We start from the raw sequence: 12,513 nt of genomic DNA, 5'->3' as shown, positions 1-12,513 counted from the left end.
GCTCCGATCCGTAGAACGCCAGTTTTCTTTCTCCTGATAACGACGTCCTCTTGAGTAGTCCCTGCCCGGAGATCCGAATGGGCGACTATTTTACCTCGGGAATATTTTACCCAAGACGACGCCATCATCATTTAATCATACAGTGAAGCTGCATGCCCTCGGGAAAGAATTACGGTCTTAGTTTCCCCTTGCTTTCAGCCGTTCGCAGCACCAAAACAGCAAGGCCGGATCAGGCAATCATCCAGACTGTTGCCCCTGCAACTACTGAAAAGGCTGCTGCCCCTCTTCAGGAACCATGCGTTTGTCTGGCCTCTCAACAGATAACCCTCCGTTGTGGTTGCACCTACGGTACAGCTATCTGTATCGTTGAGGCACACAAGCCTCCCCACCAACAGCAAGGTCCATGGTTCATGGGGGGGCACCATTAAGTAGTCAGTCGAAATAAGGATGTCACAAAATACAATAAATCGCAACAGAGGTTCAAATGGCTCTGAGCACTATGCGACTTAACTTCTGAGGTCATCAGTCGCCTAGAACTTAGAACTAATTAAACCTAACTAACCTAAGAACATCACACACATCCATGCCCGAAGCAGGATTCGAACCTGCGACCGTAGCTGTCGCGCGGTTCCAGACTGCAGCGCCTAGAAACGCACGGCCACTCCGGCCGGCTCGCAACAGAGGATTGAGTATGTGCTACGTTGAATATGTGGCACTCAATTTATTAAAATATCGGGTCTGTCGCATCCATTAGAGCGACAGAATGAGCGGTGCACCAAATAATAGAGTGGACACCAAAAAATAAGGTATAGTGGATTTCCAGGTCAGGGTTGAAGAAGTCAGTATGTAACAATAACAAAACTCCGTAGTCTGGTTGAAGTACAAGCATAACATAATGAAACATAGTATGATACAGTCAAAGCTCTAGCCAATTGTTTTTCCAAAGTTGAGTACTTAATGGACAATTGGTATAAATATTTTTAAAAATTCTGACGTATGTTATACATTTATTTTCTGAATAGATAAAAATCTTTCTAATGTCGTACAGAGGGTATCAAAAAACACTGAAAATACTCTTTTTTGCAGCGATATAGCATTGTACTATACAGCATACAGTTCAATCTTCCGCCGCTACTCGGCGCTGCAGTCACCGAAAAATCCAAGATGGTGGTGGCTGGTAATTCAAAAATATTAGATGACGGTGGTAGGAAATTTAAGAAATGGAGGATGGTGTGCAACTTAGGGTTTGTACCCCTCCACCTGCCCCCCCCCCACCCATTTGTCGCTTCCCCTTTTCCCTTCACCTCTCCAGCTGTTCATCAGATCACATCGTGGTACTGAAATGAGGCAGCCAATCACCGTGTAGTATAACAGTGGGTATTAAAATGAGGCAGCCAATCAGAAAGTAACTGAAACATTACACAAGCTTCTCTTTTATGAAAGCCATGTTTGAAGATACATAGTACCTTAAAATATGTTGCATAAGCTTTACATGAATTTGCTCCATATTCAAAGATACTAGCCTCTTAATTACTTGCACACACCCACATGCACACACACTTAAAAAATACTTGAACTTCGCCTGAATTGCGTAAAATGGCATCACTTCAAAAAGAAATATTGCCCAGTCTATTTTCATTCCTTACTACAAAAAGTCGTTTATGTGAAATATTGTACCATCTCATCAGTGATTTTCATCTCACATCTGTAAATTTCTTTGAAAACTGTAGCATTCACTATCGTATATGAGATTGAGTGAAAAACATACTCTCCATAAATAGAAACGAACACACACTTATGAAACGTAATTAACAAATTACAATGATGAGATACACTTTAACTACTAATCTGCAAAACTTCAAAGTGCAAAAAAAAAAAAAAAAAAAAAAAAAAAAAATCAGCTGCCGCTTTATCCTCGTTATGCTTGTCATCGCCAACAGATGGGAACATTCACAGTTAGACTTTTATACCATACTTATAGGCACAGCGGACCCTTAGATTACTTATTTTCCACATCTAACTTCTGATATGGTGCTTGTCAACTGTCACAGTGTCCTCTCCAAGTCTAAAATGTCTGCAAGCATATGTCAGCAACATAAAAATGCAATGTTTAGTCACATATCACAGTTTTATTTTACACACACACACACACACACACACACACACACACACACAACGTTTTTAACATGAACTGAGAGGTCAAACATTCAAAGTGCTACACTAGAAAATATAATCTGTGGTATGAGCAGCATTTCTTTTTATTGGCATTTGAACTAAATGCTCTAGACGTTAGGTACAAAATGAACTTTCGACAAAGGGGATGCAATATTTACTAATCAGAACTTTGATGCCAGTGCTCTCTTAAACGTGTACAGACTTCATTTCCTGTAATCTATGCTAACAATAAATTTGTAAAATTGTCGTGTCTGTCTGTTTGAACACGCTTCTCCAAAACTACTAGATAAATTTTCATGGATTTTTTGCATATAAAACTTCACTTCATCAAAATTTGATCATGAAAAAAGAAATAAATAATGATTTAAAGTTTTATGTAAAACCGTAGATGAATTTTCATGTAGTTTTCGCAGTTAAAAACTTGACTGTAGCTTGACACATCGTATGGAATTGATTTAATCTAAATCTGATATCGATAAAAAGATATCTCGATTTAAAGTTTTCGTATCTCTTTGTTTGTCCGTTTGAACACGCTGAGCTCATTCTTCGGCACCGGGCGGGGTGGTGCAGTGGTTAGCACATTGGACTCGCATGCGGGAGGACGACCGTTCAAACCCGCGTCCGGCCATCCTGATTTAGGTTGTCCGTGATTTCCCTAAATCGCTGGTCGTGCGGTAGCGTTCTCGCTTCGCGCGCCCGGGTTCCCGGGTTCGATTCCCGGCGGGGTCAGGGATTTTCTCTGCCTCGTGATGGCTGGGTGTTGTGTGCTGTCCTTAGGTTAGTTAGGTTTAAGTAGTTCTAAGTTCTAGGGGACTGATGACCATAGATGTTGAGTCCCATAGTGCTCAGAGCCATTTGAACCATTGAACCTAAATCGCTCCAGGCAAATGCCGGGATCGCTCATTTGAAAGTGGAGGCCGATTTCCTTCCCCAACCTTCCCCAATCCGATGGGACCGATGACCTCGCTGTTTGGTCCCCTCCCCCAAACCAACCGACCAAGCAGCTTCACAGATAACTTAAGTATAGCTTGGGACACCATGTAGGTTGTATTTAATCAAAATCGACTCATTCAAAAACGATATATTAAAGTTTTCTCCATACTAATATTATAAATGCGAACGTAACTCTGTTCCATTTTCACAACTAACCGATTTTACCAAATCTGGTATGGAGCTAGCTTCAACCATGTGGATGCATGTATGATGCTTTACATACTGTTCAGTACCAGATACTTACTGATTTAAAGAATATTACGTGGATTAGGGGAAAATATTTACTCTTTGAAAAAGCCATTTCTGTCTAACTTTTGTTCTTCCCCATATTTTTGAACACGCGTTTATTGGTTGATATGTGCTACGTGGTAGGATTCAAAGTAATGCGTGCAATGCTTATGAAATCTGCAATGTGTTTAATCCATACTCCCACATTCTTTATGACATAATGTACACACTGTATAATGTACAACTATATCAGCAGTACAATGCATCCTGCTGCCAATGGCTATCAATACACACAGCTTGGCAGTGACGCTGTGCATGCCAGTGCATGTGCATTGAGGCAGCTTGGTAGGAGAGAGTATGGGGTGCACATCATTAGCTGTGCTTACCCTAACAGGCATACACATGAGGGAAGATGATGTTACCGAAACTACAGTAGATTACTTACTCACCATCAATCATCATAACAAAACTACTGCTATGTGAGCACAACCACATGTGAAAGGTAGCTGACTACTAAGTAATATAGAAATCTAATTAAAATAAATGAAGTAAATACCTTTTTCACACACAATGCAGCCAAAAGAACTGACGAAACACCATTGTAAGAACGTAGAAAGAAGGTATTTTGACGAGATTTTATGGTGATGTATCACTTAAACTGCATATTTTTGTAATACAGAAATACCTAATACAAACACTCTACATTCAAAACAAGATGACCAAGGGCTGACCTATAACACTGCAGATTAAACGTAGCTGAGACAAAGATTCAACAAGTTGGTATCACTAAAATTAAATCTTTGGCAACAAACTAAAATTATTGATCCTTTATCGAATACACAGTGCATGGAGGTTCCACACCATAGTAAGCAAGTATAATTACAGACCTCTGAACATGAACAGAAATTAAAACTTTCCACAAAAACAAGATTTATTCTTTCTCAAAATATGGAACATTTTGAGCACAAATCACACGTGTCATTACTATTGTAAATTAACTGTCTTATAAGATTAAAAAGAAAAGTATTATGATAAGGAAGAAGACATTCCAGACACACATGAATTGGTATAGCGAAAAATTTTCTTGCTTGCTTCAAAAGCGGTGTGCAATAATTTACATGATAATGAAATAATGTCTAATGAAGCTGTGGCTAATAGAGTGAAAGACTAAATTTTAGAATAGTAAGCTCCATTTACGTGAACATTAGTTCTTACATAGAGAATTAAAGTGCTTAGAGAAATAATGATGAACTTATTTGATGGAGCCAGATCCGTCCCAGGTTGCAGATTGAATCAAGATTTGGTGAGATGATGAAGCAGGGGGAAACATGTTGCAGCAGCTTTATCTTCTCAGAGGTTTTTGTTGGACTATCGTTGTTTGACCGTTTGACATCATCAACAGTAAACGTATGCTGGTGGTCGGCATTCTGATCGCATTGCTGTGCTAAATTCATTCCAACCACAGAAGAATGTATGGATGAATGGTGAATTAGCTGAAACTGCTTTTACGAGTAATGTTGTAGCTGCACAACATGGTTTACATAGCTAATTCCTGTCAATGTTATAGAACAGATTCATATGTATTAGGATGACGTTAATGCATGATACAGAGGCTGAACTACACTTCAATTTATTTCATCATTTAGTTCAGTACTGACAATAAGCAAGCTATATGAATTGTATTACATTATACAGATAATTTAAATGTGGTAATGTTTAATTTTAATGTCCATTGGCCTTTAAAATTGAGGTACAACAGTTAAACTTTTGTTGTCAATAAGCGCTGCTTAACCTATAGCTTTTAGCTGTAGTTCCAGTATGCAAGTCATGTGTATTTCTTTTAAATATTATAGAACAATTAACTCATCACGGTAGTGCCAAGTGTGTTTTGTTATTAGTAGACATAAATCCATGGGCTCTCTGTAACTGTGACATGGGGATTAGGGATTATTAATTAATATTCTGTCATCAGTCACAAATTTTATTTTTAAATTGCTATATAGTCTCTTTGGAGCTAGAACTCCATTTCCAAGGACTTTATGGATATAGTGTGCTTTTAACCACATGATATTTGCCTTCTGCACTGGTGAAAAACTTCCACATTGGCACTTACATTTTGGAACTATTTAGCATGTTTATTACAGTACTTGTTTTGTGCTCGAAATCACACATACGTATTTTGGGGAATAGTCCAGCATCATTTCGGAGCAAATTTCCGTTCACGATCACAGATCCGTAATTATACCTGTGTATTATGATAAGCAACCTCTTTGAGTTTTGTACATAATAAATTACAAATAATTTTATATTTGTGCCTAAAATTTTACTTTCAAAACATAAAAATTTCCGTTTCTGACTTGTTTCATTGTCTTTCGCTATGTGTTATCACTCTCCCGTTCCAGCAACGTCTTTGATCGTCATGTGCTGAAAATAATTTGTACTATGTAGCTCACCTAGTATATTACAAAAATATGCTGTTTAAGCTATATATCACAGTAAAATCTCGTCAAAAAGTCTTCTCATTCCTTTCTAAAATGGTGCTTGAACATCTAGTTTGTTTATTGGCTATGTTATGTGTAAGTCTGTCTCTTGATTACGTATTTTAAGTGAATTTTGGTGCTGTTTAATAGCTGATTATATGAAATAAAGCTCATAAACGTTTTTAGTGAGCCTTCACAACATAATTCATATTGGTACATTTATAGTCTTCTTTAAAAGTTCGTTTGTTATTTAAACTCTATTACACTTACTTCAAATGCTAATAAAAAGCAATATTAGGCTGTTAATAATTCCGATAACATTTTCTAGAATAGAACATGATGCATTACTTTTGCCCCCTTTGTACTGGTGACTGTTATGGTGCAACACTATCGGAAAATTTTTAAAAACAACAGATGATGATAGCTTGTTCTACGAGCCATCGATAATATATGGTCACATTTATACGCTCATCAAAAAAAGTTTTGCATCACTTCGGTTCCAAGAGTTCCGGAAACAGTACAGAAAATTCGAATATAGATCGACATAAACATCATTTCCACCCTTTTTATTGCTCATGAGAACCACGCATTGCATGTTGTACCACCATACAGCGAGACCTTTAGAGGTGGTGGTACGGATTGCTGTACTCACCGGCGCCTCTAATACCCAGTAGGATGTCCTCTTGCATTGATGCATGCCTGTATTCGTCGTGGCATACTATCCACAAGTTCATCAAGACACTGATGGTCCAGATTGTCCCACTCCTCAACGGCGATTCGGCATAGATCCCTCAGAGTGGTTGGTGGGTCACGTCGTCCATAAACAGCCCTTTTCAATCTATGCCAGGCATGTGCGACATGGTTAATGTCTGGAGAACATGCTGGACACTCTAGTTGAGCAATGTAGTTATCCTGAAGGAAGTCTTTCACAACATGTGCACGATGGGGGCACGTATTGTCGTCCATTAAGACGAATGCCTCGCCAATATGATACCAATATGTTTGCACTATCGATCGGAGGATGGCATTCACGTATGTACAGCCATTACGGCGCCTCTCATGACCACCAGCAGCGTACGTCGGCCCCACATAGTGCCACCCCAAAACATGAGGGAACCTCCACCTTGCTGCACTCGCTGGATAGTGTGTCTAAGACGTTCAGCCCGACCGGGTAGCCTCCATACACGTCTCCGACGATTGTCTGGTTGAAGGAATATGCGACACTCATCGGTGAAGAGAACATTATGCCAGTCCTGAGCGGTCCACTCACCATCTTGTTGGGCCTATCTGTACCTCGCCATGTACGTCTGGAGTGAAGTTGTGCGTCATACAGCCTATTGCCACAGTTTGAGTCGTAACATGACGTCCTGTGACTGCACGAAAAGCCTTATTCTACGTGGCGTTCTTGTCAGGGTTCCTCCGAAGCATAATCCATAGGTAGCAGTAGTAGCCCTTGGCCTGCACGAGGCATGTCATGGACAGTTCCTGTCTCTCTGTATCTCCTCCATGTCCGAACAACATCGCTTTGGTTCACTCCGAGATGCCTGTACACTGCCCTTGTCGAGAGCCCTTCCTGGCACAAATTAACAATTTGAATGCGATCGAACTACGGTATCAACCGTCTAGGCATGGTTGAACTACAGACAACACGAGCCGTGTATCTACTTGCTCGTGGAATGACTTGAACTGTTTGGCTGCCCCCCCCCCCCCCGGCTAATAGGCTAATAGGCGCTGCTCATGCATGGTTGTTTACATCTTTGGGCGGGTTTAGTGACATCTCTGAACAGTCAAAGGGATTGTGTCTGTGACATAATATCCACAGTCAACGTCTATCTTCAGAAGTTCTGGCCGGCCGTTGTGGCCGAGCTGTTCTAGGCGCTTGAGTCTGGAACCGTACGACCGCTACGGTCGCAGGTTTGAAGCCTGCCTCGGACATGGATGTGTGTGATGTCCTTAGGTTAGTTAGGTTTAAGTAGTTCTACGTTCTAGGGGACTGATGTTAAGTCCCATAGTGCTCAGAGCCATTTGAACCATTTTCAGGAGTTCTAGGAACCGGGATGATGCAAAACTTTTTTTAATGTATGTATGACGACACTCTTTACGTATTCTAAACGTGGAGATAACTTTAGGACACTTGAAAAGCACTTAGATGTGGAAATATTTAATTTGTGGCTGTTTGTGCCTTACACAACACTAGGCCTAGAAAATGTAATTTTTCCCATATCTGGCAGTGATCCAGGCTGTCTGTTTGTTTTCTTAGCACTTGACATAAACAATTTATTTTATAGCGAAGAATAAAAAGAGACTTGGAAATATATATTTTAACATGGCACCATTTTACGCAATTCAGGTGATTTTTATGTATTTTTAAATATATGCGTGCTGCACATGTGTGTGTGTGTGTGTGTGTGTGTGTGAGTTCAGTTCAGAGGCAATTGTTTTTGCGTGTGCAACCAAGTCATCTGAAGCTTAGGTAATTATTTTTTGAAATACTGCATTTCTTCGAACTTGGCATTTCATCGAACTGCTGCTAGATCGCATTACTAATAGGGATATCACATACTATCCGAAGAGACTTTGACTTCACGTTTCTCCAAAAAAATGGTTCAAATGGCTCTGAGCACTATGGGACTCAACATCTTAGGTCATAAGTCCCCTAGAACTTAGAACTACTTAAACCTAACTAACCTAAGGACATCACACACACCCATGCCCGAGGCAGGATGCGAACCTCTGCGACCGTAGCAGTCCCGCGGTTCCGGACTGCAGCGCCAGAACCGCTAGACCACCGCGGCCGGCCTCACGTTTCTCCAACTTTGATGACCCTCAAAGCTTGACCAAGAGTGCCATTTGAAAAATAAGCACTAAATCGCAAAAAGTACTACATTAATGTCCTATCCTGCACACAATTCAAGTTTCCCCCACTAGTCGCCACAGCAGTCGCTGAAAATTCTAAGATGACCATGGCAGGAAATTCAAATATCCAATGCGGCTGTGGCAGAAAATTTTTTAAAATGCATCATTGTGGAAATTTAGAAAAAGTAAGTTGTCTTAAGTAGCCTAGCTTTCCCCCTACATCTTAACATCCTCTGCCCCTCTCCTCTTCAGCAGATCTCAGCGTAGTACTAAAATAGGGCAGACAATCACAATACACTGTTGCAGTGAGTCATAAAATGAGAAAGCCAATCAGAATATAGCTGTCAAATTATGCAAATTTCATTATAATAAACTCCAACGTTCTTGTAACTCTTCCATCTGATACTGAGTTTGCAGTGGCTCTAAAACTACTTAATGATGCAATAAGTCGTATCAGACTCAAAACGCTAGTGATTGCTTTCATACCTACATAAAGCATCTATGTAAATCACTGTTTCAGTTCGCCATCCATAATGGATATAATTAATGCCACATAATTTACTCATAATTTATCAACAAATTTCTCAGTTATAGACATCAGAAACTTGTAAGTTATGCCAGAAATGTTTCGTATCCGTGTTGGCACGCTACAGCAGTGCAGCGTTTGTTACTCAAGTACGTTGTGGAAACTCACGAGAAAAATCAGCGAAAAAATTCTCTCTTTCTTAGACGTCTTACGTTTCCTTCCTCCAACGAATCTCAAGAATAGCTTGTATAGTGCACAGTTAGTGAAACACTGTACAGTCATTTCCTTAATGTGCTCCTTTCAGTTTCTATCCACAGAACTATGCGCCATATAGGCTTCTTTACTCACAAAAAAGGCACTGTGTTCTGTGTCTGGATGAATGTTGAACTGTGTAACAATTGCAAAACGTATGTTACAGCTACATCCGACTAAAGAAATTTTTAAATAAATTATTTGAGCTGCAGAGTAAAGCACTCTTTAGGAAATGGATCTTTCGTTTTTTTTTTTTTGTTTTTTTTTCTATTAATACCAACGTTTCTAAATATCCAACTTGCTTCGAGGGAGTAGCGTACGAAATTTGTATTTGAGATCAGTCACACACTTTCAGGAAGTAGCCGTTGTATGTGCTAACTACTAAACGTTCTACTGTTTCAGGTGTCTGACGTCATCATTCGAGCTACGGGCTCACTCCACTGACAGCGTTCGGTGAACGACCGAGCACCACAAAGAAGTTAGAGACTTTTACAAGTGTTACAACAAATTTATTAAAATTTTAAGCCTATGAAAGATTAATCCATAAAAATTTATTTTAATTATTCGGATTAAAAAATTATTGAATGTATTTCTAGTATTTAAGAAAAAAATACGACTGAAAAAATCACACAAGACGATTTCATCCTGTATGTATTATTTTGAAGCCCGAGATTTTAAACCATCTCTGTCGAGCCTGTGTGTCTAGTGGTTATACACGCTCCCTACAAACCAAAATGTAGCAGTATCGAATCGCGGTCCGACCTAGGAATGCTTCAGTCTGCCCTTAAACTAGCCTTCATCATTCAATAAAGTGAAGATTCTCCATGATTCGGATTCCAAGTTTCCCCTTGCTCCGGTAGGGTTATTGGGGTAGGTTAGGGACACACAAGTCATCGAAGAGGCGTTCAACTGAAACACTTGCTTCATTTGTATTGAGTCAGACGGAATTACTTTTATTATAAAACACTTGTACACATCTGCGTTCTGACAAATAAGCTTTCCATAAACAAAATATGGAACAAGTTTTGCGATATAGGGGAGAGCGGGGCTACAAGTTCGGATTTTTAGTTAACATCAAAATTCGTTAAGAATACTTGATTTTAATATTCAAGCGATGCAATCAAAATTAACTTATATATGTAATTTTGCTATTAAGACAGTTATTTGGGTCATTTATTGTAAGATTTATTTAGTAATAATGTTTTAATGTCTAAAGTCGTAAAATTACAACTTACCCCTACTTGGGGCAAATTGTTAACAAGCTAGGGTAAGTTGTTACCATATTTGTTAAAGCTATTATTTGTGAAATAAAAAACAATAAATGATTAAACCATGTATGTTTATTTAAGTAGTGATCAACAATGTACGAATCGTCAGGTAAACATTTGTATGTTATATAACAAGTAACTATAATTTGTACTTAAACAATTACTAACCCCTTAGTAATTAACAGCTTATCAAATAACTTGTAACTACTTAACCTTCATAATTTAGTCTTCAATCATATTGGCCTTGTCTTAAGCTGAAAATACCTATCATATTGCCGTCATAGGCAGGAAACATATATACTTATAAATAATTAATCATCAGAAGATATATCACAAGCACAGTTCAGCCACAAGTAGGTTAATAAGGCCTGACTCTGCCTGCGTCTGGAATTGGCCCAGTTCTTACAGTCTTGACACTGAACACATTCTTCGTGAATTAGAGTAACTGTCACAGCACACTAGACAATAATACCCTAAACTGTCCTCTTCACCCTCAGACCTTTCACTACTCGTTTGTAAAACCTGTCTTTTAACAGACTTCCCCTTCCCTTTGTCTTTCCCTCTTCCATCTCCTTGTGCTGTTTTACTTTTCCCCTTTCCTTTAGTTTTTCTCATTTTTTCATTGTTGATGTTCACTTTCCTTTTCCTGCTTTGATCTTCTGCTAAGATTTGTTTTATTGGAGTATCGGTTAAAACAGCAGATTTTCTAAGACGTCTCTTTTTTGTTCGAATCCTTGGTGATACCTTCGGAAAAGGACGTACTGCTCCTGGAGAGAAAAGGGCTTATCTCCGCGTTTAATTGTTCTTCTATGATACCAGAAGATGCAGGCAGATTAACAATCCCTGATGGCCCTGGCGCATCAACGATTTGTCTTGTATCTGTACTAATGTTGTAACCTCCCAACAGATAAAAATAATTATGTATAGCATTCAGTGTAAGCTCCCCACAGATAAAAAATATAATAACATCACAACAGTAAAAAATACCTCCCAACAGTAAAAATATAATTATTTATGTCATTCACATTCAGTGTAACCTCGCAATAAAAAATTCCGTAACCTACCCATAATACAATGTGACTAATCTCTCAATAAATGTGACTCACTTATAACCTTTCAATAATTGACTGAATTTAAACTGGTAAATTTTGGACGTCAGCAGTGCTGCGTCATGGCCATGAAAATTCATTCTGAATAAATTGAAAAATCTTACCTCAATAAGGTCGCCGGATAACATGTATATACCTGCTCCTATAAGAAATTTTTCTGGCACAGCCGAGTGCAATGCTGTCATGTATAAAAAGAAACAACTGATTTTTCTTTACAACAATCAGGATGATCGTGGATTGGAGAAATTAGTAAATTATTTAAATTGAGATGAATGATTGTCAAAAGTTAATTTTTTATACGAAAGATTAATATTAAGAGATTTTTTAAAAAACATTTACGTGGGACTTGATATAACAATGGTACATATGCGCGAGGCTGCTTTTACCTTAACCTACAACGCTCAGGCACCGTCATCTCTCCCACGTCCGGCCCAGCCAACTACATACACCAGAGTACCAGCTACTACTTACTCCCACTGCTACACAGTTCCTACTGCAGTCAACACTGCTCTCTGGTCTGGTCTGGTCTGGTCTTACATAACTCAGGCAGCGCCTGAGCAATCCATCGAAATTACGTCTGCTCGAGTGCGCTAGCAATAAATACCATAGTCATAGACCTCTTACAA

At 39.1% G+C, this 12,513-nt stretch overlaps 1 protein-coding gene across 1 annotated transcript in view; it reads left to right on the top strand.

Annotated features, from left to right (window-relative positions):
- Positions 1–10,784, top strand: part of LOC126143884 (farnesol dehydrogenase-like) — a 131,620-nt gene extending 120,836 nt beyond the window's left edge. Inside the window, exon 6 of the mRNA XM_049915455.1 lies at positions 9,913–10,784. Coding sequence (XP_049771412.1) covers positions 9,913–9,954 — 42 coding nt within the window. The 3' untranslated portion in view covers positions 9,955–10,784. The remainder of the gene's footprint in view (positions 1–9,912) is intronic.
- Positions 10,785–12,513: the final 1,729 nt, after the last annotated feature.

The sequence above is a fragment of the Schistocerca cancellata genome, chromosome 2 (assembly GCF_023864275.1).
Source record: "Schistocerca cancellata isolate TAMUIC-IGC-003103 chromosome 2, iqSchCanc2.1, whole genome shotgun sequence".
NCBI classification, from domain to species: Eukaryota; Metazoa; Arthropoda; class Insecta; order Orthoptera; family Acrididae; genus Schistocerca; species Schistocerca cancellata.
The sequence above is the reverse complement of the archived record's forward strand: the minus strand, read 5'-3'. Positions and strand labels throughout refer to the sequence as shown.